We start from the raw sequence: 26,418 nt of genomic DNA, 5'->3' as shown, positions 1-26,418 counted from the left end.
CTGACATTACAGGACCCAGAATCTAGTACCAAAAGAATATTAGAAATGATTGAAGAATTTGGTCATGTGGCAGGGTTTAAGTTGAACAAATCAAAAACTAAAGTTTTTGAGAAAAATTTAACACCAATTGAGAAAGAGAGGTTTCAGAATGAGACAGGTTTAACATTGGTTAAGAAAGTGAAATACCTGGGGATTAACATGACAGCTAAAAATGGGAATTTATTTAAGGACAACTATGAAAAATGCTGGTCAGAAGTGAAAAAGGACCTAGAAATATGGTCAAATTTGAAGCTTTCCTTGTTGGGTCGAATTGCAGCCATAAAGATGAATGTATTGCCAAGAATGCTATTTTTGTTTCAATCACTACAAGTCTTGGACAAAATGGACTGTTTCAAGAAGTGGCAGAGAGATATTTCTAGATTTGTCTGGCAGGGCAAGAAGCCCAGAATAAAATTTAAAATATTAACTGATGCAAAGGAAAGAGGTGGATTTGCCCTGCCAGACCTTAAACTTTATTATGAATCAGCAGCATTCTGCTGGTTAAAAGAGTGGCTGCTTCTTGAGAACACAGACATTTTGGATTTAGAAGGTTTTAATAATGTTTTTGGGTGGCATGCATATTTGTGGTATGACAAGGTTAAAGCACATAAAGCATTTAAAAACCATATTGTCAGGAAAGCATTGTTTAGTGTCTGGATAAGGTATAAAGATTTACTTGAGAACAAAACCCCAAGGTGGTTGTCACCGATGGAAGCAAAGGTTCAGAAAAAGCTCAATATGGAGGCCAAGTGGCCGAAATATTGGGAAATTTTGGAGCAAGAAGGAGACATATTGAAATTGCAGAGTTTTGAGAAATTAAAAGACAAAGTGCGAGACTGGCTTCATTATTATCAAATAAGAGAGGTGTATAACTTGGATAAAAAAATTGGCTTCCAGGTGGAAAAGTCAAAATTAGAAATAGAACTGTTAGATCCCAAAACTAAGATACTTTCAAGAATGTATAACTTGCTGTTAAAATGGAACACTCAGGATGAAACGGTTAAATCTGCTATGATTAAATGGGCACAGGACTTTGGACATAACATTACGTTTGCTGACTGGGAACAGTTGTGGACCACAGGTATTAAATTTACGGCATGCAATCCCTTAAGAGAGAATATTATGAAAATGATTTACAGGTGGTACATGACACCAGTCAAGCTTGCAAAAATCTATCATTTGCCCGATAATAAATGTTGGAAATGTAAAGAAACTGAAGGTACATTCTTTCACCTTTGGTGGACGTGCCCAAAGATTAAGGCTTTCTGAGAGATGATCTAGAATGAAATGAAAAAGGTATTTAAATATACCTTCCCGAAGAAACCAGAGGCCTTTCTCTTGGGCATAGTCGGCCAATTGGTGCCAAAGAAGGATAGAACTTTCTTTATGTATGCAACAACAGCAGCAAGAATACTGATTGCAAAGTATTGGAAGACACAAGATTTACCCACACTGGAAGAGTGGCAGACGAAGATGATCAAGTATATGGAATTGGCAGAAATGACTGGCAGAATCCGAGACCAGGGAGAAGAGTTGGTGGAAGAAGACTGGAAGAAATTTAAAGACTATTTGCAGAAATACTGTAAAATTAATGAATGCTAAAATGATGTTGGACTGAAAATAAGTGGTATTGGTATTAAGATTAACAAGAATATGCAAGTATGGATTGATAATGGATGAAAATATATAGTTATAATAAGTTAAGATATAGAGTAAAGATGGTTGAAAGAGGGTAAGGGTTTGCTGAAATGTCTTTGTGAATGGGAATACAAAAAGGGGAGGTGAGAGGAGGTCAAGGAAACAAGTAAATGAATTCAAAGATATTGAAAAATGGATGTTTTTTCTTTTTAAATTTCTTTTTTAGCTGCATGTTTTTTGTATTTTGTACTCTTTTTAATCTTTTTTCTATGTGTGTTTTTTTTAGTTTGTTAATTGTTGTTATAATTTTAGTTTGTTAATTGTTGTTATAATTCTCTCTATCTTGTAAACTTATGCTTTCTTTTTTGTAAAATCTGAATAAATATCTTTAAAAAAAAAAAGAAAACCAACAGGAAAAGAATGCCAATATTACCTCCTTTCCTCAGGGAAACAAGGGTGCGAGGATAAACAGAAAGAGCACCCAGAAAAGGAATGGTAGAGGCACTTTTAAAAGGGGGACAATCTAAGTCAAGTTGTTTAAAAACCGCACAATTTCATTTCCGAGCCTTGTGTCAGGCAGGATTGTCAGACTGGGTTTTGGTGGGACCTTGGACAAAGTACTGACAGTGCCAGCCCCCACTTCCCTCCCCTCTCACAGGAGGATTGCTTCATGATCCTCAATTCCTGCTGGCCTCCCAAGCATCAGAAGGCAGGTGGACCCTTCAGTCACCCACAGGCCTTTGCTGGTGCAGACCATGATGTCTTGATCCCAACCTCTGCCACTCCCCAGGAAATAATCAGATTCATAGTTAACTGAGCTAACTTTCTCTAGGATTCATGAATTGGTCATGAGTTGGAAAGGCAGTGTGGTGTATTGGTTAAGAGCAGTGGACTCATAAACTGGTGAACTGGGTTTGATTCCCCGCTCCTCCACATGCAGCTGCTGGGTGACCTTGGGCTAGTCACACTTCTTTGAAGTCTCTCAGCCTCACTCACCTCACAGAGTGTTTGTTGTGGGGGAGGAAGGGAAAGGAGAATGTTAGCCGCTTTGAGACTCCTTACGGTAGTGATAAAGCGGGATATCAAATCCAAACTCTTCTTTAAACTCTTCTTGGTTAGACCCTGGAAGGGATTCACCTAACCAGCCCTGCCAGTGGAAGCCCTGAACAAGGACCTCTCTCCTCTGCACACTGAAAATGGATTGGGAGACCCCCCCCCCAAAAAAAAGAAAAACAATGTGCAGGGGGAGGAGAGGGAGGAATCATTACACTTGGCAGACTGAAATGCTTCCACAGATGGGAAGATTGAAAGAGCATGGCATTCCTAGGGTGGGGTGGGCAGCCTTTTCTATCTTGGAATCCAGATTATGGAATATTTCCCTCAGAGTATTTTCTTCATTGCGCACTGTTATGCTGAAAACTGTATTCTTTTGGAAGGGTTTTTTTTCCTTTAGTTAATTCTCTACCTGGCTTTTTTTGTCCTTCTGATTCTGCAGTTTTTAACTGTTGCCAGTTTTTTAAAATTATACTTTATATTGTTACATTAGACTGCTTTGTCTTAAGACACCTTGAATATTCTGCCTAGAAAGGTGGGGTATATGTTTTTAATATAAATAATCAGTCTGGCAAAATAGCCTATAATCACATCCAAAGAATCTTTACCTCTCAAATGAAACTTGTGGAAATCTGATAGAGCCCCCTTTAAACACTGGAAACATCTGGATGGTGAGGTAAGGGAATGTTGCCTTTAGTAATAGCAATAGCTGCTGCAGCAGCAGGTTTTTTAATCATAAGCAGTCCCATTGAATCCAAATTACCTCCCATTAGTTCTTTAACATCCTGTGCGCTGGCGTTCTGACATGCACTCAGCTGAGGACAGCGCAAGAGGACACAGCGGCTCTGATACAGCACTGACCAGCAGTAGAGATTACCTAGAATATCACACAGGAAAGGAAGATCATCACTCTCACTGGTATAAAATGAATCACATTTTATCCTATTAGCAGAGTTTTAGTATGGTGACATTTTTACTTATTTTATTTCATAAAATGTACATACCACTTGATTGAGGAACAAAACCTCAAAGCGGTTTACAAAAAAAGACAAAACAATAAATTCATTACCAAAATTTTACAACTGTGATTTAAAACATACAGAGAATGAAAACTTCAATAAAATAGACTAAAACAAATTAAAACACCTACAAAGCTCTAATCCTCTGTGAAATGAACAGCACAAATACTAGACTGCAACAATTTGTCAACAATATTATACTGCTTCCCTGAAAAAATGAGTAAACAAGGACAATAATGCCACAGATAAGGGCTAGTGTGCAAGTAATGAGTGAGGATTCAAAGGGGTCCAGTTACAATAAGAGTTTTGCTGTAAACAGTTTTAGTGGGACAGAAAGCTTACAACATGGGTAGGCAAACTAAGGCCTGGGGGCCAGATCCGGCCCAATTGCCTTCTACATCCTGTCCAGGAATCTGTGTGTTTTTACATGAGTAGAATGTGTGCTTTTATTTAAAATGCATCTCTGGGTTATTTGTGTGGCATAGGAATTCGTTCAGATTTTTTTTCCAAAATATAGTCCGGCCCCCCACAAGGTCTGAGGGACAGTGGACTGGCCCCCTGCTGAAAAAGTTTGCTGACCCCTGGCTTACAAGCTCCAGGCAAGTCCCTTCAGATAAAAAGTAGAAGCAAGATACAAGGCAGCTACAAAGACTTGCATTTCAGCCATGAGGGAGGGGACCAAAGCTAAGCCACACGGCATGTGCTTTGAATGCAGAATGTTGTTGGGGCTGACCTTTGAACTGTCATTTAAGAAAACCTCCAGCAAGAAAACTAGGAAAAGGCTCACATTTGAGGACTTGGGAGAACCTCCCTGCCAAATGAAGTAGACAATGCTGGACTGGAACTTGTGTCTTACGATGACAAGTTAAGAAGCTGGGCACATTTTACTTAGTGGTGGTGGGGGCATGATAAGCAGCTTCGGGGGGCGGGGAGCCACAAGAAAGCAAACCCAACCACTTCCTAACTTATAGCAGCATCCATAAAAGCTAGGTAATGTGAAAAGTTGCTTTGGGAAACTGAAGTCCTCTTCCCTTACGGCCTTTAAATAGGGAAACTGATGAGGATCTGTCAGGGATGATTTAAGCATAGAATGAGGTGGGCAAAGCTGTGAGCCTCCAGATGTTGTCAGGCTCCAACTCACCACAGCCCCAGACAGCTTGGACAATTGTCAGGGATGTAGTCCAGCAACATCTGGGGGGAATAATTTAGTCACCCCGAGTCTAGAAGCTGCTAAAGTTCCAAGGGGTTTGATTAAGTCACCCGTGAAGCTCATGTCAAACTGGATTGCAAATCCATTCCAAGGATCTCTGGGGCATTCAGGTAACAGGGCAACAAGGACACAGAAGAATGTGAAACTTCGTCAAATACAGAGACATCTGGCTGAAGGGTATGTTAAGTAATCTAACACAATTTCCTTGCTACCGTTACACACAAAGGCTCTTCTATGCTTGCTGCATTGTAAAATTGTAAAAAAGAAATAGAGAAAAGGCAGTCCCTGGAAAACTGATGCTGTTTTCAATTTGACTAAGGTTGCAAAGTCATTTAGCTACTGCATATGTAGCAGCCATAATCACAAATGCTGTGAAAGACCTAAGCAGACGCCTACTGCCCCAAAGGAAAAGATTTATGGTCAGGTGAGGTAATCTTACCTGATGCTGTTGGGCCTTTACAAGCTTGCTTGCAATGCTTTTCACTGCTGAGCAGATGTACATGTGTTACCTGGACCCCCCTCTCCTTTAAGATGGAGCTGCCGTTTTCAGACACACATAAGGAGATCAACAGAAAAGACCCAACAGCTGTCCACATCTTGAAGGCCTGCCTTGGAAGGAAACAAAACTTCTCTGGATAGTACCTCCAGATTTAAAAGCTGCTGTCAGGTCTTAAGTAGCACATCTGCAAAAGAAAAGAAAAAACACCACAAACTTACACTTTCCAGTCATTTTCAAAACATTTCCAGACCTTCACCTGCAAAAGCCCTGCCTGCTTTTGCTGCCTGCAAAAGCCCTCTCTTTCTATGGGTCCCATTACCACACACTGGTGTGCTATACACATTGAGAAGACAAAAGGCCACAAGTGACTTCAACAATGGTAGTTTTCTCGAGTTTGGAACACTCCTCTTTACTTTCCTAGCACACTTAACAGAATGGCATATGACTTGGGCTGATAGGAGCAGTGATTCAAAACATCTGGAGGGCACCAGGTTGGCAAAGGCCAAGCGACGGAATGGTCTGCAAACATGTGACAGGAGTCAGCTATTGAGACCAAGGGTATCTAGGCCAAAGCAGTGCCTGGATTAAATTTATTAATGAACCATTGAAGTTCACAGTTGTGGGACCAATGAATAACTACTTAAGATTAGATTGACCTCTAAAGAAAAATTCTTAGAAATATTAACAGCTACAAGCAGTATTATTAACACAACCACCACGTAACGCAATCTACTACTACCTCTCTCTACTCTTGCTCAGCCACCTCCACAGTTGATGGCCCATGGAAGGCCAAGTGTCCCCACAAAAGAAAAAGCTGCCTGAGCACCTCATTGCAAGTACAGTGGTACCTCAGGTTAAGTACTTAATTCATTCCGGAGGTCTGTTCTTAACCTGAAATTGTTCTTAACCTGAAGCACAACTTTAGCTAATGGGGCCTCCTGCTGCTGCTGCGCCGCCAGAGCACAATTTCTGTTCTCATCCTGAAGCAAAGTTCTTAACCCGAGGTAATATTTCTGGGTTAGCGGAGTCTGCAACCTGAAGCGTATGTAACCTGAGGTACCACTGTATTTTCATTTTGCTCATCTGGAAATCTACACTTGAACATAAATAAGGCCTACGAGATCTTTTGCTTCCTTGGCTAAAATACTGCAGAATGAATTTTGCTGCTGGTCAGGGAGCAGAATTATACCACCACGGGAAAGGTCACCTCCTTAACACCTGGGAAACATGCACTGTATTAAGTATCTTATTATCAGAAAGCATTTTTTCATTCCATTTCCCATAATTCTGATAGTTCATGTCTCTCTTTGGGGTTGATCACACTGCTTCCATAAAGTTTTAAGTTTTTTTTTAAAAGGCAGATTTGGGATGTTAATACCTAAAACAAAACCTTAAAAAGTATTTCAAATTCAGATGCCCAGAAAGATGTCAATCATATAATGAAGGATTAAAATATTCTGCATAGGCAATATAATCCATTTGGAAGCTGTATTCATATCATACCTTCCTTTAACGTCATCACAAGACAGAGGCAGGATTTTATTTTATTCTCATGTGTGAGACAGGTAGCCCACTCACTATAGGTGTGACTTCTGAAATCTCCTCTATATGTGTGATTGTTTTACATGTTTTTAGATAGTTATGACCATTTTAAATTTCTTTGGATGTTTTGAATTGTTTTATGTAGTTTTTTTTATTTTTAATTCTCACTTTTGTGTTTGCTGTCCTGGATTCCTTTGGAAGAAAGGGTGGGATGCAAATTTAATAAAACAATAATAACATAGGACAGGCTTGCCACCCTGCCATGGTTTTAGCAACTTTTTAAATTCTTTCTTTATAAGAGAAACACTAAGATGTACTAACTTTTACAATGCAAGAAGGGCCTACTTGCTCTGTTGGCTGCATTGAGACTTTGAAAAAGACATCTGGCCTTCTTGCACTGAAGTCTCTCCAGTGTCTTAAACAGCAGAGAATAAATCACTGCATGAGACAAATCCTGAATTCAACGTCCAGGGGCTTGGGGTAGCAATATTACCCTTTTGCAGCAAAAACAAAGCGTCCTGTAGCACATTAAAGTCTAACAAATTTATATGGCAGAAGTTAGTCCACTATACCCTGGGTGTGGGTGTGTGTAGAAAGGGTGATGGGGAGATTATGTTTCTGAACAGAAGCACAGTGTTCAGGCTTGAATATCAATCTACAAAATGTTTCAGCCTTAAAGAGTAATAGAACAAGTCTTTGCAGACTTAATGAGGGTAGAAGTTTCCCATTATGGCCTCTTTTGTGGAAGCAGCGATATAGAAACTAGCAAGCGATCTGACTGCTGGACACAGTTAAATTGACAGCTTAGTCTTACATTAGGCTCAACACCAGGCCTCCACTTGGAAACAAGGGTTTACATTGTGCATGGGCATTACATCCTCTGATCTTCTATTTGAAGAGTTTGCTGTGAACCACTGAAATTTGAGACAGCTGTGGAAGGAGACATGCACCCTAACTTGGCCTACAGTTCTGTGGGTATTCTGACTGGAAGCTGGCCTTTAGCCATACAGGAAGCTGCTTATACTGAGTTCAACTAACTCAGAACTATCTAAACTGATTGGCAAAGGCTCTCCAGGCTTTTCAGGCAGGGGATTTTGCGCAGCCATACCTGAAAATGCCAGGGCGTGAGCCTGGGACCTTTTGTATAAAAAGGATGCGCTTTTAAAAATTTCATAACATGGCAGTATTCCAGAAAATGAACAACGCCCCACCCCTATCAGCATTTGGTTCAATCTGGTTGATCCAAATTTAAATTTAAACATAAATTATGTTCGCTTTGAACCTCCCTCCTATGTTCATCAATACACCATTGTTTCATTGGTAACATAAGCGGAAAAATGACTACTACTCATACTTAATCTAAGCACAACCACAAGGGCTCCTGATTGGGTGTTTAGCTATGTGATGTTTAATGTTCTCACTTATTTCTGTTCTATCCTGTTTCCCCTTTGTTTTTGTTCAAATCAATTCATGAACCAAGAACCTACACATTGACCACTTATGTTGCAGATATTACTGAAAATTAATTATGCTAGTTTTGTGATATACAAATGGCATGAGATAACTTGGTCTATTTATTTGTATCCTATGATCCTTGTTCCTAAAACCCCAAAACAAATTGTTATTATTTTTTAAAGCAGCATGTGATCTTCCACTGGGTTGCACTCCCCTTCCCCCTTAGGACCAAGAGAATTCCATCTTGCAATTTGACAACTTTTCCATTTATGGTTGCACGATAAAGTCAATCTGCACTAATAGTTCGGGAACAAAACATAGCTTTCAGAAGGCTGTATTTAATTTTGTGCTCCATTATGCCATTAATTTTATGCTCCCTTTTCAAGGTATTTATAGAGTTGACAACCTTTGTTCTTTTTCTGAATGTTTAACTAGGTCAACATTTCTAAAATAAAAATCACCAAAGTAAGTGAAATCCAGAGCTGTGATATTAAGTAGAACTCACAATCAGTGCTTTTTTCCCCCCTAGAGAAAAAGGTGCCGGAATGTACCTCCCTCAGAAAGACCCACCCTAGAACCCAAAGAGGCGAAGGGAGCCTTCCGTGCCTCAGCTGAGCAGCTTAACAAGCACCCACCATAGAAACTAATGGTGCATTTTCACATGCATAACTGACCTACTCCTATAATTTGTGTCATCAACATTCCACTGGTTCAGTGAGTAGCTTCTATAAAGGTAAGGCACCCATGATCCATTTTCAAATACAGAAATGATCTACTCCTACAGGATGTGCAAAAACAATCAGGACTTCACATTGAGCAACAAGCAGAATCAATATTTGCATTGGGAGATGGGATGTCAAGCAGCGCTGAAAGAAAAGTCAGAGGAGTGCATAGGAATTTGGCTCAACACTGCAGAATCTATTAGCGACACAAAACATTTCAAACGTCTGTGCGGAGTGCAGTGTATTTACACGTTCATAGCCAAAGTTATACTGGATGTGGGAGAGCATTTCAAAAGAGCTAATTCTTGCACACCATAAATAGCCCTGAACAGCTTTACAGCATGCCTTTAACTAAGCAGTAATCTTTCGGTCATATAACTCAGGCCCAAAAATACTACAGAACATCTGCCCTTGCTGCCGGTGGATTATTTCCAAAAACGCATCATCTGCCTTTGTGGATCAAACTGTGCATGTACTGGGGAAGGGCTTGGCTGGTGCTTACATAATGTTCAATAACAAAATCTATAAGGAAATGCTATAGGACAGAGAGGACAATGAATGCAACTAACCTGTACATTGTTGTTATCTAAGTAATAGCAGGGGGAAGTGGTTTTATCCTGCCCCTGCCATGGTCCTGACAAAAATTGCTCCCCCAGCTGCTATTTGCATCAGGAGGGAAGCCTTCTTTGGCATCCCATGCACAGCATAAGGTAAGCCCTGCTCAATCAGGCCAAAGGCCCATTGAGCCCAGCACCCTGATCTCATAGAGGCCAACCAGATGTCCTTAGGAAGCTCACAAGCAAGACATGAACAGAACAGCACTCTTCCCATTTGTGACCCACCCCCATCAATGTGTGTTCAGAGGCAGACTGACTCACAACATTGGAGGTAGTACACAGCTGCCATGATTAGCAACCATCAATGGCCTTCCCCTCCATGACTTTGTCAAATCCTCTTACAAAGCTCTGCGAGTCAGTAGCCATCACTACATCATGGAGCAGCAAACTGGTGCCTCAGGTTTTCTGAACATCTTTTTCTATGAAACGCTTGCCGGCTTTGTTGCTCAAGGCACAGGAAACCATGTACTCTGTTAGCACAATGCCCTTACTTTAGTGCACAATGGCCTGGAGTGTGTAGGCTGATCTGCACTGGGTTTGGAGTACAAGAATTTAGCTAGACGGTCTTCTGGCCACTTACCAGTCTGGTTATAAGCGATTGCCAGCTAACATGATGTCCTGCTTCCCAGGAGGTGGCAAACTAAGAAAGGTCGCTGGGAGAAGTTAACTCTGCTTTCAAGTCTCAATTTAAAAATCTAAGAGTGCATGTGACAAATGCCTAAATGGATTCCAATACTACCAGATCACATATCCTTTGATTTGGTAGGTCAGGTCATATAACTTGGGAGAGCCTTCCTGAAGTCAGAGTTTAAAAAATGTCAAAACCTTATCTCAGATATAGCAACCACTCTCCTTCCCCCTTCAAAATAAACGTTCAGAAGTTAAATTCACCCTAGTAGTAGTAGTAATAATAATAATAATAATAATATTGTTTATACCCCAGCCACTCTGGCAGCTTCAAGTTAAATAAAATAAAATAAAATAAAATGTCTGACATTTTATTATATATTGTAGTCAATGAACTGGTGTTCCTTTAGCAATATTTTTATTCCTCAGGCTTCTTTTTATTAGTTATTGTTTTTGATGCAAACGAACTAAAACAGCTACCCTCTTGCTGATTTTCTCCACTATTGAAGAGATTGGCATGTGTCAGGAAACAACTCACATGGAAGCTGTGTGACATCTGGCTCTCCCAGCTGCCTTTTCAAGTTTTTCTCAACTGAGATGGTTCAACTGGTTTCCCTGGCTTCCTAGTTCATTCACCATAGAACTTCTCTGAAGTGATCTCCTTAGCAATGAAAAAGGAACTTCCTGGACACCACTAGAGTTTTTTCTAGGCACTGTTTGCCTAGATGGAAACAAGTAAAAAATAAGTAATTTGCACAGGAGAACAGCATCCACAAATTTGCATCATGGTTGTTGTTGTTTTGGCCTTATTTTCCCTAATACCGTGCCACACCAGCCTATTTATCCTGTAAGAGCACCATTCACTCACTCAATAATTCAAATACTGTTCCTCCCAAAACCACTGCATTCCTGCATTTCCTGGCTGCTGTTCCATTTTGTAGCTTTATTTTTTTCAGCTTCCCTTGCAAATGTAGCACAAGCCTTGAGGTAATGAACTGATTAAGGAAGGCAATTGTCTTGTCAGATGCAAGGAGACTGGAGCTGTAACACCACTTCCTTGCAATACCTGCCCCCACTGCCATTACAACAGAACAGGTCTTGCCTTGGTGTAGCATCTTTTTAGAAAAGCTTTTCCTTGTCATTTTTATCATAAAGCAACTGATCTACATAGTCCCCCAACCATCAAAATTCCATTTCATTAACACAGACATTCTTGCCCTTGTTTTTTTCCTGCAAAAAGGGAAAAAAATACACCAGCAGACAACCCAGTCAACTTGACTGCAGGATAGCGAGGAACCACAGTGCAATTCACATTCAAATATACTATGGTCTATTGTTAACAGAATTTTAGTTACAACGTGTTTTTCAAAAATAGGTTTCACATACCTAGCTCCTCTTAATTGCTACTTTACCCATGGATATTCTCTCGCAAGGACTGGTACACACTTGAAAATTCCTGTGGGTCTTGCTGGACCATTTAATGGTTTTCCACCTGCTGTAGCAATTGTGCTGTGCTAGATGCTGTATGATATTTAATAGCATTTTCCAGAAACACACCATGAACCACCTGAATGAAACTAACCAGGTCCACCTGAATGAAACTAACCAGGTCCACAGACAAGAGTTTGGCAACCCCTGGCCTAGAACATACCTCAGAAGAGCCCTCTGCAATGCACTCCATGTTTTGGACAGATATGCCTCAGAAGATGAAAAGGTAATCTGAGAAACACTCATAATGCTGCCAATTATGTCTGGGAAGGAGAACTATAGAAAGTCAGATAGATAATGCAACCCTGATGCACAACTGACAGCCTCCATAAGAACAAAGCACTCAACCTTCACAAAACAATGCAAATATCACCACCGGAATAAAACCTTGGTTATATATATGAGGCCTATGGAAACCTCACACGTTAATAGAGAGGGTGCATGTAAGGTTTTGCAAATGTCAAGCTTAACATTGTTCAAAGCAATGTTCTCTCTTGCTCCTTCCTTCCCCACCCTTCCAGGACACACACACACACACAGCTTTGTTCCCCCCAAACACTCTAGTAGCTGCTATGGTAGACTGCACTGCTCTTTGAAGGCTTCCGTATGAAAAATTACAAGGCTGAAGTTCCATTTATGAAATGTCACTTCATTTGGAATATCTGAAACAATCCAGTTTAATATAAAGAAAAATGAACTGCCAAACCCCACGTATAAAAGTCAGGATTGGACAATAAATCTGTCAATGTAAACGCCTCCAAGGAATAGAAACCTGCCTGGAAACTGGGCTGTTGCCTTCCAGGGCCTAATCAGGAGTGAAAGGCACAAGTGAAATTGTAAATGCACAGCCTCCATGCCAGGACGAGAAGCTCTTTGCTTTTCACACACTGTTGCAGATTAGGAGAACTTTTAAAAGCTCCAACTCAAAGCTCGGTTCCCAGGTGGCCTCTGAGTGAAGACTGCATTCAAACAAGCAAGAAGAAGAAGAAGAAGAAGAAGAAGAAGAAGAAGAAGAAGAAGAAGAAGAAGAAGAAGAAGAAGAAGAAGAAGAAACAACGCAGAGGGAAAAGTACTACAAATCAGGGTGGATTTAAATCACAATTTAAATCACTAGTCAGTAAGACTTGATTTAAATCATTTTTTACAGAAAGACTCATTCTTGCTGGTATATAAGGTTTCATTTTTGGAATAATAAATTTTCAGAGTAGTTTTTACAGTTATATAAAAAATTACTGATTTGGCTATACTATTAGAAATACATAGACAGATAATTATGAAGTTATTGTGAGGTTTAATAAGTTAACTGTTTATAGGGGCTATATCTCCCAGCAGCCCTGGCTTTGGTGAGGCTGGCCTTCCTTTTTCTGGTGGGGTGGGGAGGAGAGATACAGTTGGTAGGCCTAGGCTGGAACAGGCTTGCAGAAAGAACAGGCCGAGGAGAAACAGGCTGGTGGAAAGCTGGAAAAGGGGAACCAAGGACTGGAGCAGAACTTCAGGGATTCCTGCTGCAGGACTGATGTTCCGGGTAGAGGCTTTATTGTTTGGACAATGTCAGGCGAGCCCTGGGAAGAAGGGCCTGGAACCAGTGAACTCTTATTAGTTGACTGGCAAGCACTTCAAGGTCACGCCATGGACTTACAGATCCCAGTTACTATTTCCACCACCACCCCTTTGGATTTGCTTCTACATTCAGGTGCCTATTCTGTACAGTTAAGTGTTAGTGCAGTTGTTGGAACCCAGTGGGATTGGGAAGAGGTTGCCAGCCCTGAAGTGCCTTCAGCACTTGCCCCAAATCTGAGTTGCACAGATATGCAACCGACTTGCACAATTATTACACAAAGATCCCAAGACTTGAGTATTCTGCTCACAAGGTTGCATTTTCATTTTTACTGCTTCACACTTAGCTACTTGTGCAGATCTATTCCACTCCAAACAATCTATTCATTGAACCTCTTGGAACTTAGCATTTAAGAGGTATGGGGTTGGTTTGTGTGTATAAATTTGCAAAGGAACAATGGGTTTTTCCCTCAACTCTATATGTTTATTTTATAACATTTTTCCTGTGAATAAAAGGTATGTTATCTCCGCAGACACAAATTCACATTTTTTAGCATCTGTGATAATATCTTCTCATTAGAAAAACTGCCCCAAATAACCTTACAGAAACCTCTGGAAGAGCATGACATTGTGAATGGATTAGTGGAATTCATTTACCAAAAATTTTAAACATTGCATATAAAGCCTTATGCTACATAATTAAAAACGAATTCTTCTTTCCTGGTGAATAGCCTTTGGACTATAACGTAACTTAAATAGAAAACCATCTTTAGAAAGATTTTTCCTCCAAAAGCATTTTATTTTTAAAAATCCAATTTAAGTAAAAAAAATCTGATTTAAATAAAAAACCCCCGATATTTATTTATTTTTATCCACCCTGCTACAAATGCAGAGGGTGATCTCCCCACAATTTGATTTTTCTCTTTGTGAGGCTCAAAGGAAATTAACTGCACAACAGGACGGTAACAACTTATGGGATGAAGTTGGGGTAGACATCATAGTCTGCTACAGAAAAAGAAGCAACCCATTCTCACTGGATTACTTTTGGCTTCCCATCCATAGCTTTTCTTCCTAATTCTTCAGCTTTCTGCAAGACTTATCATGCATCAACCTACCTCTTGTGCATGAATAATATCTTTTGGGGAAGGGCGCAGCTCAGCAGTAGAGCATCTGCCTTGCATGCAGATGGTCCCATGTTCAATCCCTGGCACCTACAACACAGGGCTGGAAGAGACCTCTGTCTGGAATCCTGGAGAGATGCAGACAATCAGTGCAGACAATACGGAGCTAGATGGACCAATGATCTTACTCCGTTTAAGGCAGCTTCCTATGTTCCTGTAAATACCTACACTCATTCTGAACGTCAGAAATTAAAGGAACAGGGACTACCTTTAAAATACAGCCGTACCTCGAAAGTCGAACGAATTGTGAGTCGAATGTTTTTGCTCCTGAACGCCGCAAACCCGGAAGTGAGTGTCCCAGTTTGCAAATGTTCTTTGGAACCCGAAAGTCCGACGTGGGTTCCACAGATTCCAATTGGCTGCAGGAGCTTCTTGCAGCCAATCGGAAGCCACGCCTTGGTTTCCAAATGTTTTGGAAGTCGAATGGACTTCCAAAACAGATTCCATTCGACTTCTGAGGTACGACTGTACTGTATTTCAAATCTCAATTTTCTAGCAATGATAACGACAACCAAACAACTAAAGTTTATCAGAGACAGAGTATGTGTCAATAGAAATAATAGTAATTGAAGAGGGCACAGGAATGTAGCAAGGAGAAGATATTCAAATAATGTACAGCTGAAGATAGATAAGAATCCCACCACTTCCTTCAGGCCTGGGCTCATTGGCTTATACTTTTGGAAGTGACAGTAACCTCTGCCTGGAGGGAGAACCCACGTCTAGTTCTTACTGAAGCCTCTTCTAATTTTTCACACACAGGAAATATGTTTCTGACCATTTTGGTTACGTCAGCATAACACCCTACACTAAAGATCTCCATTTTCTGTCTTTAAATGTTTCGTTCTCCCATAGGACAGCTGTGCAACTCCCAAACAAATACAACCTTCATCCTTCATTTTCTCACCAGCCAACAGCTTCTGTGAATGTAAGCACAGGGCTGGATGCAAAAGGGTACTTGGCAGCCAAAAGAACAATTAGCCATTTATAAAAAATGTCCCTAAAACTCTGCCATTGTAGTCTTAAAGCCTCCTACAGGAGGGCCACTTTAAGATGGAATGGGGTGGACTAATCCATTCCTCATCATTCAAAGCTTCCTTTTCAGCAGACACCAGTACCACTACCCTGCCTGTCAAACAGCAACTGGCAGACCAGGTAACACCCCTCAGGAGGGCAGATTTGGCCCAGGAGTCTCCAGTTGCTGATCCCCACTTTAAAGAGACCCATCTCAGGAAGGATGCATATTGCCGTCAGCCTCTGATGAAACTTGTGCCTTCACCCTCAAAAATAACTATTTCCTAAGAGACTCATGCAATGCTAGATGTAACAAATCCTTTTGACAAGCGTATGAATCCAGGAGGTATTAAACTCTTCTTTCAGGAAATACTTTTGTCCCCTCAAAATCACTACTTTCAATCTAAGAATCAGACCTTGTGAACATTTGGCCCAGGTCTACTTCAAAGCGAGTATGAATAGGGTCAGACTGCAGAAGAACTATGCTACAAAACAGAGGGTCTAGCACAGGGGTCGGCAAGGTTTACCTCACCTGGGCCAGTTCACTCCAGCGGAGATCCCTCTGAGGCCTGGATTGTGTGCGTGCGTGAGCGCGCACACCCACGATTTCCAGCATCTGCGCAGACGTGATTTCTGGTGTCTGTGTATGCGTGATTTCAGGCACAGCAGAAGCGAGTCCCTGCGCTGTGCTGGTTTAGTGCAGTGCACAGGGACTCGCCGAGTGGGCGGCTCAGCTCGTGGGCCGGTTAAATGACCCCCGTGGGCCCCTTGTGGCCCATGGGCCTTAGGTTGCCTACCCATGGTCTAGCACTATGTTACAGAAATTGCTACACCAAGATATGTTTGGAACTGTTTGCAATTCTTACAGAGTTTATCCACAACATTGAATGCACAAATGTTTGTGAATGCTGACGAGACGTGCATGCTCTGTTGTTCCACAATGCAACTACACTGAAAAAGAAAACCATCATTCAAGAATCAACCTAACCACCTTATTATGTATTCTACTGTGACATAGGCTGCAAGGTATATGCTGACATAGCAGGACTCTGGTGACTGAAAAGTCATTGAGATGATGCATAAGCCCCAGTCAGTACTCCAGGTGACACCAATCACATCCTTTCTACACTCAGATTCCTTAGGAAATGCAGAGCCTTTAGTTAAATTATTGGGGGACCACACAAAAAATGGCTGGGGGCACATTTGGGCCACGGGTTAGTTACTCTGCTTTAATATCTGCAGGCAAGAAGGAAAAGCAGCCTCTGTCTGGATCTCAGCTGACGTCAGCCACCCCTTTCTTCACTCTGCTCTTTCCCCTAGGATGGCGTCACGCTACAAACCATGCCCTCCACCATCCCTCTTCGCTGAACAGCATTGAACAATATTGCATCCCCACATTCAGCGACTGTGATCATTATTTGTGCAGTTGCCACACAATGCTAGAGTGACACTGCAATATCCTGGATATGAACTCGATGCTGATACAATGCTATAACTAGCATTAGGCCAACACCAGGGGTGTTGTGCTATATGCACAGAGCTGTTGGCAGACAACAGCCCCGGTCAGCCCACTTCTCAGTTAAAATCTAAACCGCTACAAAAACCTGGCTTAGGGAGGAATTGGATGTCGCATTAGTTGATGGAACTACCCCCCATCTCCTGCCCCCCACGCACTGTTCTGGAGGTTCTTCCAAGCCTCCCCCACAAGTCAATTTGAGGGTGAGGGGGGTAAATCCATGTTGGAAGACTCATTAGCTGAATTCTACCTTTGATGTCTAGAACATCCCTTTAAAAATTAAATCTCAAACTGGTTCACCATAGTAAAGCTTTTCATATTCGTATTTGCAAGTGCCAGTTCTCTCATTAATGAAACTCCCAGCTGCCATGTACTAAACAGAAAAGTGCACTCCATGTTCAGACTCCTGCAGTACATCAGTCTGATCGATGAGCAACTGTGCGCATCTTAAGCTACGTGCTTTCTCTGTTAAACCTGACAGCCTTGGGTAAATCAAAATTGCCGTCTGCAACCATTATCTCACCTTGCTTCTTGCTCAATGAACATATTTCCATTAGCCTCAAGTACTGTAACAACCTTAAGTGGTTATTTTGTATACTGTCAGGGACAGCAACATATACAACAGAGATGCACACCTTGCACTTCTAAAAATATGGAATCTTGATACAATTACAGGGGTGGAGGAGGGGAAAAGAATAATACTGAGCATGGCTAGAGATGCATTGCATTCTTACGCCTGTGCAATGGAACATTAAAGAGAAGTTTGCAGTATTTGAATTATTAGAACTAATGTGCACACAAACTCTGAAGCCAGGGGATGCATATTCAGTTGTAAAGGAATGCCACCAGATGAGAACTTTGGCTGTGCACTTTGAACGCGGGCTCCTGTATCTTTGTGATGCAGCCTGTTTACATAGCTCAAGAGTCATTTGTTGACTGTGGACTTTCCCCGCCCCACGCACCCTATAATCACAAAAGAAAATCGCTGATGTAGTGTCCCAACTCATCCCATCTTCCTTCCATATCACCACTAACATTACTGTAGCCAGTTCAGACTGCTGCATGCTGAAGTTTGACTGCTTCATGAAATCACTTCATGGGTCCCCACACATTCACTTCCTCGTGGCAATGGTGCAAACTACATGCACCAACAAGCAGACAATATCCTTGGCAGACACGGGTGGGGAAACTGGCAACTATCAAGAGTACAAGGGCAATTTTCTTGCCAGTTACCAGCAGCGGTGAAAGACAACCATCCCTTATGTACGCAACAACAGCAGCAAGAATACTGATTGCAAAGTATTGGAAGACACAAGATTTACCCACCCTGGAAGAGTGGCAGATGAAGGTGATGGACTATATGGAACTGGCGGAAATGACTGGCAGAATCCGAGACCAGGGAGAAGAGTTGGTGGAAGAAGATTGGAAGAAATTTAAAGACTATCTGCAGAAACACTGTAAAATTAATGAATGTTAAAATGATGTTGGATTGAAAATAAGTGGCATTAGCAACAAAGTTAATAAGAATATGCAAAAATGAATTGATAATGGGTGAAAATATAGAGTTATAATATGTTAAGATATAGAGTTAAGATAAACGAAAGAGGGTAAGGATTTGCTCATTTGATTATTTAAATGGGAATACAAAAAGGGGAGGTGTGAGGAGGTCAAGGAAACAAGCTAATGAGTTTAAAGTAACAAAAATGGATTTGTTTTTAATTCTTTTTTATCTATTCGTTTTTTGTATTTTTCTTTTTCTTTTTTATGTATCTTTTTCTTTTTATATGTCTTTTTTGTATTTTGTAAACCTATGTTTTTGTAAAATCTTAATAAAATATTTTATAAAAAAGAAAGAAAGAAAGAAAGACAACCATCCCTACTACGTAGCACTTGTAAGGCACTAGGTGTCTTGAACTGGGGATTCTGGCAGCTGGGTCCAAGGACACTGGAGGCAGAACATAGCCATCCTGGCTAGTGGCTATTCATAAGTCTTATTCTCCATGAATTTGTCCAGCCTCCTTTGGAAGTTGGGGGTCACTAAGCCTGCAGGGGTGAATTCCATAGATTAACTATGTGTTTTGTTTAATCTGAATTATCCAAGGGAGCTGAATGCTGGAAAGTCTAGGGGTCTAGTATTTATGAGGGAGAGAAAAAGTTCTCTTTCTCCACACCATGCATAATCTCAAATACCTCTATCATGTCTCCTTCCCCTTACTCTTCCCTTTTCCTAAACTAAAAAGCCTCACATGTTGTAACCTTTTCTAGTTGCTCTAGCCCCTTGTTCATTATACCAGCACACTCAGAGATGGCACTGGTGTGGCACCTTGTTGAATCTGCATTCTGAAGCAAACCCATAAATGTGTAAAATGATCTCCCTAATGTAGGTGCTCTACTCCACTTCATGCTGTTCCGAGCTAATACTCGTGCTCAAGCAAAGTATCTCTTTTACCTCTCTAAACAAGCCAGAATTCTCTCATACAAGATCTCTGAGTCTAAGGGATCACATAGTGGAGTTTTCCTGTTGAGGCACTGTATTCCTGTGTACGCTTTTCCATACATTTTTATCTGATCTCCCAGAACCTGATACAGGCAGGTACCAAACCCCTTTCCCCCACAAAAACTTACCCCATCAGCACTTGCAAAAGACATTCCCAATAGCAGAGGGAGTTATTTGGTCCTGCAACAGTAGGGGTGGGGGTAGGGAAAGGGAAAGAGAGAGAATATAAATCAGCCCTTTCTGGAGTCTTTCAAGACAGAATAGAAAAGGTGGGAATAATTTGACAGGTCAGCTGACACACTTAAAAAAAAAAAAGATTACAAATTGTGTTGTACTTTTAATAGGTGCCTGATAATCAGAAACTGCCTTAAAAAGGCATGCACATTCTTCAGTTCATTTTTATCATTAAAGGAGAATACTGCTGGCACAAATACAAACACATGGAGAATGCTGCTGGCATGTCTAGACATAGGAGCACTTTAGCACTCCAAGCTGCTGAGTGCTGCAAAGCTTACGTGACTCACAGGTCTGTGTAGCTGAAACAAAATACACTTGGGGAAAGTCAATAATCTATTGCATGTTGATGCTACATGTGTCCAATTGAAATATCAACCATTTAGCCCAATTTGCTAGAAACCCACATGGTTTTCATTTTATCTTAAGTATATGCATATGAATTAGAAGAGCTGTATTTACAGCTTTAAAATGTAACAGCCATCTATTTGTTTTGAATTTAAAATGATAAAAGCAGAAGATTAAATACACAAATTGATTCAAAAATAACTATTTTTGCTTTATTTAGCGGGAACAAGCACTAATGTGATATAGTTACATCTTTGGGAGCTTAGAGTGCAACCTAAGTGTGGATACACATCTATCCAAAAGTAAGCTTTGTTGACTCAAGGGAACTTCCTGTGTGTGTGTTAGATAGAGAGGTATATGCAAAAATCCTTAGATGGCAGAAAGACAGGCAAGTATGCATGGGTAAAGAGCAGCTGTAAGGGAACCTGTAGTCTCCATGACATTGGGATTATAACTCTTATCATTCCTGGCCGTTTTCCATACTAGCTGATGGAAGCTGGAGTCCAACAACATCTGTAAGATTGCACTTCCACACCCATGGTTTAGCATATGATGAAAAGTTAGCCTTGGACATCTTCAAGTTTTTCTGCAACCTTGCCTTGAACAACATCACAAGCTGTGCGCTTCTGAAGGTTGCTTGAGTTTCAGAGACAGCTTGTCAGGTGATGGAGGGAAATGCAGTCACAAAGCGGCTGGGTCTAGATACTTGACTGCAGGCACAAGTGCCCAGGGGCTCCCATGTGCACCCGCTATGCCACTGCTTTCTAAGGTTAACACGTGGCAAGGATCAGCTGCTACACCTTGAAAACCAGCCTTCTGCTGACACCTCCAGCAGTCAGCTCCAGCCACACTAGATGGCACACTTAGGTTTGACAGCAAAGCAGTCAGCTTCATCCAGGGAGCAGCAAGGACAGATATACATATCCGGGTTCCTGAACCAGCTAAGACTTTTCTCCCATGCACCAAGAAAGTCAGGAATCCCTTTCTTACAGCTACTGGTAATGCTCTGTATATCAGGGGTGGGAAACCTGTGGTCCTCCAGATACTGTTGAACTCCCAACTCCCATCAGCCCATAGCTGTCAACGTTTCCCTTTTTTAAAGGGAAATTCCCTTATTCCGAATAGGATTCCTCGCAAGAAAAGGGAAAAGTTGACAGCTATGCATCAGCCCCTGCCAGCATAGCCAATGCTCAGAGACCAGGGGAAACTGTGGTACAACATTTGAAGGGCCAGATTTCCCACCCCTACTGTATATGGAATGCCAATAGCTGCATCTTTCCCCAAGCACCAAAATAGTCCCTTCATGCATAGCACATCAGGAAGAGCAATACCCCACTTCCTCTACTCACCAGAGCACCTTAAGAGACATTGCCTCATTGGCTTAAAACAATCAGCAGGAAACTTGGTGTGTTTATGGCCCAAGTTACGAGGGATTATGACAAGCTTAGCTTGTGGCAATATGAGGATAATCACTGGATCTTACAAAGAAAAAGAAAAAGAAAAAAATCCACGAGACTTTTGCTGTAGAACATGAGCTCCTATAAGCAGCTGAATATATTGACATTATATTGTTTGCCAAAGGGGTGTGCCAGACTTTGAGGCCACCACATCTTCCTTGTCCTGTGTTCTCAGTAGCACCCCACCAAAATATCCTGCTATGCTAAAACATCTTTCCAACAGAAAGTATTTAGAAAGGGCTTCTGTTGCCTTGTAACAGTCTGAAAGTTGCATTCAGCACCTTCTCTCCAACCACTGCCACCTGTTCTAATTCTAGGTGCCTGCGTTTTGCTGAATACATCTATGCCTCAGTCAGTTGCTTTCTGGCCAAGCTGGTTGTGGTGGAGCATTTGCAGCCTACCTTGGTGTTTCTCGTAGGATGGGAATAGATAATACAGTGGTACCTCGGGATGCGAATGGGATCCGTTCTGGAGCCCCGTTCGCATCCTGAATAGAACGTAAGACACGACTGCGCGGGTAACGTTTTGCCGCTTCCGCGCATGACGTCGTTTTGACCGTCTGCGCATGTGCAAGCGGCGAAACCCGGAAGTAATGCGCTCCGTTACTTCCAGGTCGTCACGGAATGAAACCTGAAAATACTTATCCTGAAGCGTATTTATCCCAAGCAATGACTGTAATTCTCTCTCGTTCTCTTAGTTATGCAAATATATACACTAGCAGCACACAGCCCTGGCCCTATGATTAGGCAGAGTTCATCATCCACCTGAGGAAGCAGAAGCTGTGGACGGGGTCAAAGTGTTGGGAAGACAGAGCTGTGTGCCACATGTCCCCAAACCAGCTTCCTGCCTTCTTATGTAGTGAAGGATAGCCTCCCTGTCTAATTCAAGTGCCAGCCCAGTTGGCTTCTGTCCATGGAATGGGGAAATGACATCTTGTCCATTGCCTCAGGCAGCAAAATGCCTTGGCCCAGCCCTGTTGACGAGTAAACACACAAGAGAAAGATCTTTCTTCTCCACAAAACGATTGCTAGTAGAACCTCACACAATGGTTAGACTCAGCCCTAAAAATTATGCTTGTGACATACAGTACGACCCCACACCTCTTAAAAGCTGTTCACACAAACATTGTAGGGTTTTCTTTTAGAACTACTGATCCATCTTTTTTGTAATGGCTTTATTTTTCTTTGGAAATTGTCATTTAATATGTTATAATCCGCCTGAGTGGTGTACTTGAACAGCGTGATATAAATGTTCTAATAAATAAATAAAATGAAACATTTTTTTCTAGCGCTACACTGTGACTTTTAGATATGCGTCTCTAAAAATCACAGTACAAAAATACCCCAGCTTCTGCAAAGCAGGCTTGCGGCTGAACACCAGATGTGTGTAGGAGGATGGAGGCCATTCTGAATAGGAGTACAGGGGGAAGCTGTTTGACAGAAATTATCTAGGGTAGAATCATAGAATTGTAGAGTTGGAAGGGTTCACAAGGGTCATCTAATCCAACCCCTTGCAATGCAGGAATCTTTTGCCCAATGCGGGGTTCGAACCCACAACCCTGAGATTAAGAGTCTTGTGCTCTATCAACTGAACTCTTGCTAGCCACCCTTATACTGTACCACTGCCCAATGTTCTGCGGCTCCCACTTCATGAAAAAAGTATTGCATGAGGTGATAAGACTCAACCATGAAATGCAATTTAAAAGATTCTAAACACAAGGAGAGTGTGTGCTTGGCTTGCAAATGTACATACACACTCCAATACACACCTTAGCACTCTTATAGAAACAGGATGCAGGGAAAGGCTGTGGCTCAGTGGCAGAGCATGTTTTGTGTGTAGACTGTAGAAGGCCCTGGGTTCAATCTCTGGCATCTCCAGGTCAGGTCAGAAAAGACCCTTCTTTGCCTAAAATCCTGGAGAGCCACCACTGGCAAGTGCAGACAATTCTGAGCTACACAGAACAATGGTCATAAGAGTAAAAACAATTCTCAATAAAGAAAGCATACATGTTGCTTTCAGAGTCTTATTCCACCTTGAGAGAGAAGAGAAATATTTCTCCTATGTTGGTGTTCACCATCTACAGGTGTGTTTTTTAAATCAGGACTTCCGCTAAAAATGTATGTTTTAAGCCTGTTCTCTAATTAGAAACACCTTTTTAGCCCTATCAAACAACTCAATTGATAAATCTGATTGAACTATTGAAAGGTTAAATCTTCTTCCTTTGGTACTAAAATCCCAACAGTGGGGGCAAGAGTCCTCATGGCCACTACTGTACTAGGCTTTTAGGAAACTGTGGGTGGTCCAAATATAGATGCCCCAGTATCACATCTAATTTGGCCCCCAAGCTTCACACACAGAAGTAGGAATTTGAACTTGGGTTTCCCCATGTCCAAGGCCAACACTTTAGCCATTGTGACTACATGACTAAATGAACTGCACAAAATGAAGGCGAGGTTCTCTCTCCCCCCCCCCACCCCATAGCTAAGAGGCATATTCATGCGCTGGGTGGGGGGGGGGGAGAAGTACATCTTCAGAAGTTGCACATTCTTCTCCCAGGCCCCACACTAGATCACAAGGAGCAAGAAATTAAAAATACACAACTAATCACAAGCAGCAACATGATTTTTCAAAGCCTGAAGGAATTTCAGAATACTTTAAAAACTTGAACTAGAGAGATGATTAAGCCCATTCATCTTTTGTGAAGGGAGTGCCTGTGTACACTAACAATATAGCTTTAGAGACATGCCATCTTGTGAACTGACCTTGCAAACCACAGATTTTTACATGCAGAGCAGGATACTCTCTCTCTCTTTAAAAAAAAATGCATGAGGTTTCTGGCAGTTTGAAAAGGCCAGTGACACTGTACCTGCCCTACAGGGATATGAATAGGCTAAAAAAATAATCCAACAAACATCCTTGTCCTGCAAGCTTTTTTAAAGCACATGAGAATGTATGCATTTGTGAACACCGCCCCCCCAGGCATGACTGGTATTAACCAATATCTTTCAGGAAGGCTTCTAATCACAATATAAAGATCTCTTGAGAAACCCTTGACCACATTGTTCAAAGTTCCTCTTAAATACAAACCATGAAGTTGGAAGGGAGCCACCTGGACCTGTAGCTTAGTCCAGCCTTCTGGCACAAGTCAGGGCAATTAACATAACAACAATATACCCCTTACAGATCAACCCATGCAACTCAGCCCTAAGTTGTCCGGAACCGCAAGTGGGAAGAGAAGTGTTGCACTTAAGTCAGCTTGGGACTTAAGCACCTGGTTGGTTGACCACAGCGAGAACAGAGCACCTCGCTGGGCCTCTGGCCTGATCCAGCAGGACTCTTATGTTCTTAAGTGTGTCACAATCTCCTAGCAGATGCTCTGGTGGGGAAAATCTGTTCTGGGAGGAGTCATCTCCAGATGGCACAAGACAGCCAGCCAAGCCATGTGTTAAAAGAAAGGCAAAACTAGCCCAACATACAGACGAATGAGGGGTGAGAAACAGGGATCGTGCTCAAAGCAGTAAATCAGCTTGGAAATTTACTTGGGTGGGGAAGGAGTCCAACCTAGAAAGCAGACATATGAGTCTTGCCAGCTGAAAGGCAAAGAATTATTTCAGTCTTTTCTGTTACGAAGTACAGTGGTACTTCGGTTAATAACTTAATCCATTCTGGAAGTCTGTTCTTAAACCAAACAGTTCTTAAACCGAGGCACGCTTTCCCTAATGAGGCCTCTCACCGCTGGTGCCCTTCCACTATTCGGCTTCTGAGGTAAAGTTCGTAAACTGGGACACTACTTCCAGTTTTGCGGAGTTCTTAAACCGAATAGTTCGTAAACAGGGGTGTTCTTAAACCGAGGTACCACTATAGCTGCATGGGCAAGGGTAGTCTTTAATTTGGATTCATAATGCACTTTTGCTGAGCTGGATGAACTGCTTGCAGCTTCTCTTACAAACAGTATTTTCTGTGTACACAGGCAATCCTACTTTGTCATCACTCAAATACATATTGACATTCCTGCATAGAAATGCAGCCAATCACAGATGTAGCCAGCAGGAATTCCCACAATTACATCAATCCTCCAATCAGAAACTGACGCCAACTGAACCTGTGTTACATTCACCCATGTGCAAATTCCACAGATCCCCTGCCCTGATTCTATGCCATTAGATAAATTACTGAATGAACGTACAAGAACACAAAACCTATATGGTTACTGTACCTCATTAAGTTTTTCAATGGAATGCAAAATCAAAATCTATGATCATAGGACCACTATACACCCTAAACCCTGAACTCAGAATTAAAAAGGAAGTACCATCCAGACAGACTTGTGGCAAAATGCTTGCAAATTGGCCACAAAGCATTGCACTCTAGGCACTGGTTGGCAGCCCCATTATCAGTTTTGGGATACCTGTGCAGAAAAATAATAAATGCACTGGTTCAGACTGGCCACAATTTATAAAATTGATAAAACATCACAAGTTAGAATTCAGTGAAGTATTACTATACAAACTAGAATTCTAAATGCAATCCTATTATATCTGACCATATAATTCCACTTATATACAGTCAATTCATTTAAAGAGATACAGCATGCAATCTGTGCTATGTCTTTAAAAATCAAGTTTAAAGAGAGAACATGCCTGAAAGAAAAAGAAAATCAAGAAGAACCCTTCCCTGAGTGTCATTGTGTCTTCTAAATTTTCTTTAA

At 41.5% G+C, this 26,418-nt stretch overlaps 1 protein-coding gene across 2 annotated transcripts in view; it reads right to left on the bottom strand.

Annotated features, from left to right (window-relative positions):
- The window catches only part of C1H11orf24 (chromosome 1 C11orf24 homolog), a 34,882-nt gene that overhangs the window by 7,543 nt on the left and 921 nt on the right, over nucleotides 1–26,418 (bottom strand). Inside the window, exons 2-4 of one of the 2 annotated variants that reach the window (XM_053395592.1) lie at nucleotides 19,800–19,851; nucleotides 5,399–5,642; nucleotides 3,494–3,607 (exon numbers count right to left, since the gene is read on the bottom strand). In XM_053395592.1, coding sequence (XP_053251567.1) covers nucleotides 3,494–3,607; nucleotides 5,399–5,555 — 271 coding nt within the window. In that variant the 5' untranslated portion in view covers nucleotides 5,556–5,642; nucleotides 19,800–19,851. The remainder of the gene's footprint in view (nucleotides 1–3,493; nucleotides 3,608–5,398; nucleotides 5,643–19,799; nucleotides 19,852–26,418) is intronic. The other variant, XM_053395584.1, reaches the window with a different exon arrangement.

This window comes from Podarcis raffonei, chromosome 1 (genome assembly GCF_027172205.1).
Source record: "Podarcis raffonei isolate rPodRaf1 chromosome 1, rPodRaf1.pri, whole genome shotgun sequence".
In the NCBI taxonomy this organism is placed as follows: Eukaryota; Metazoa; Chordata; class Lepidosauria; order Squamata; family Lacertidae; genus Podarcis; species Podarcis raffonei.
This window is presented reverse-complemented; position numbering and strand designations above follow the sequence as displayed.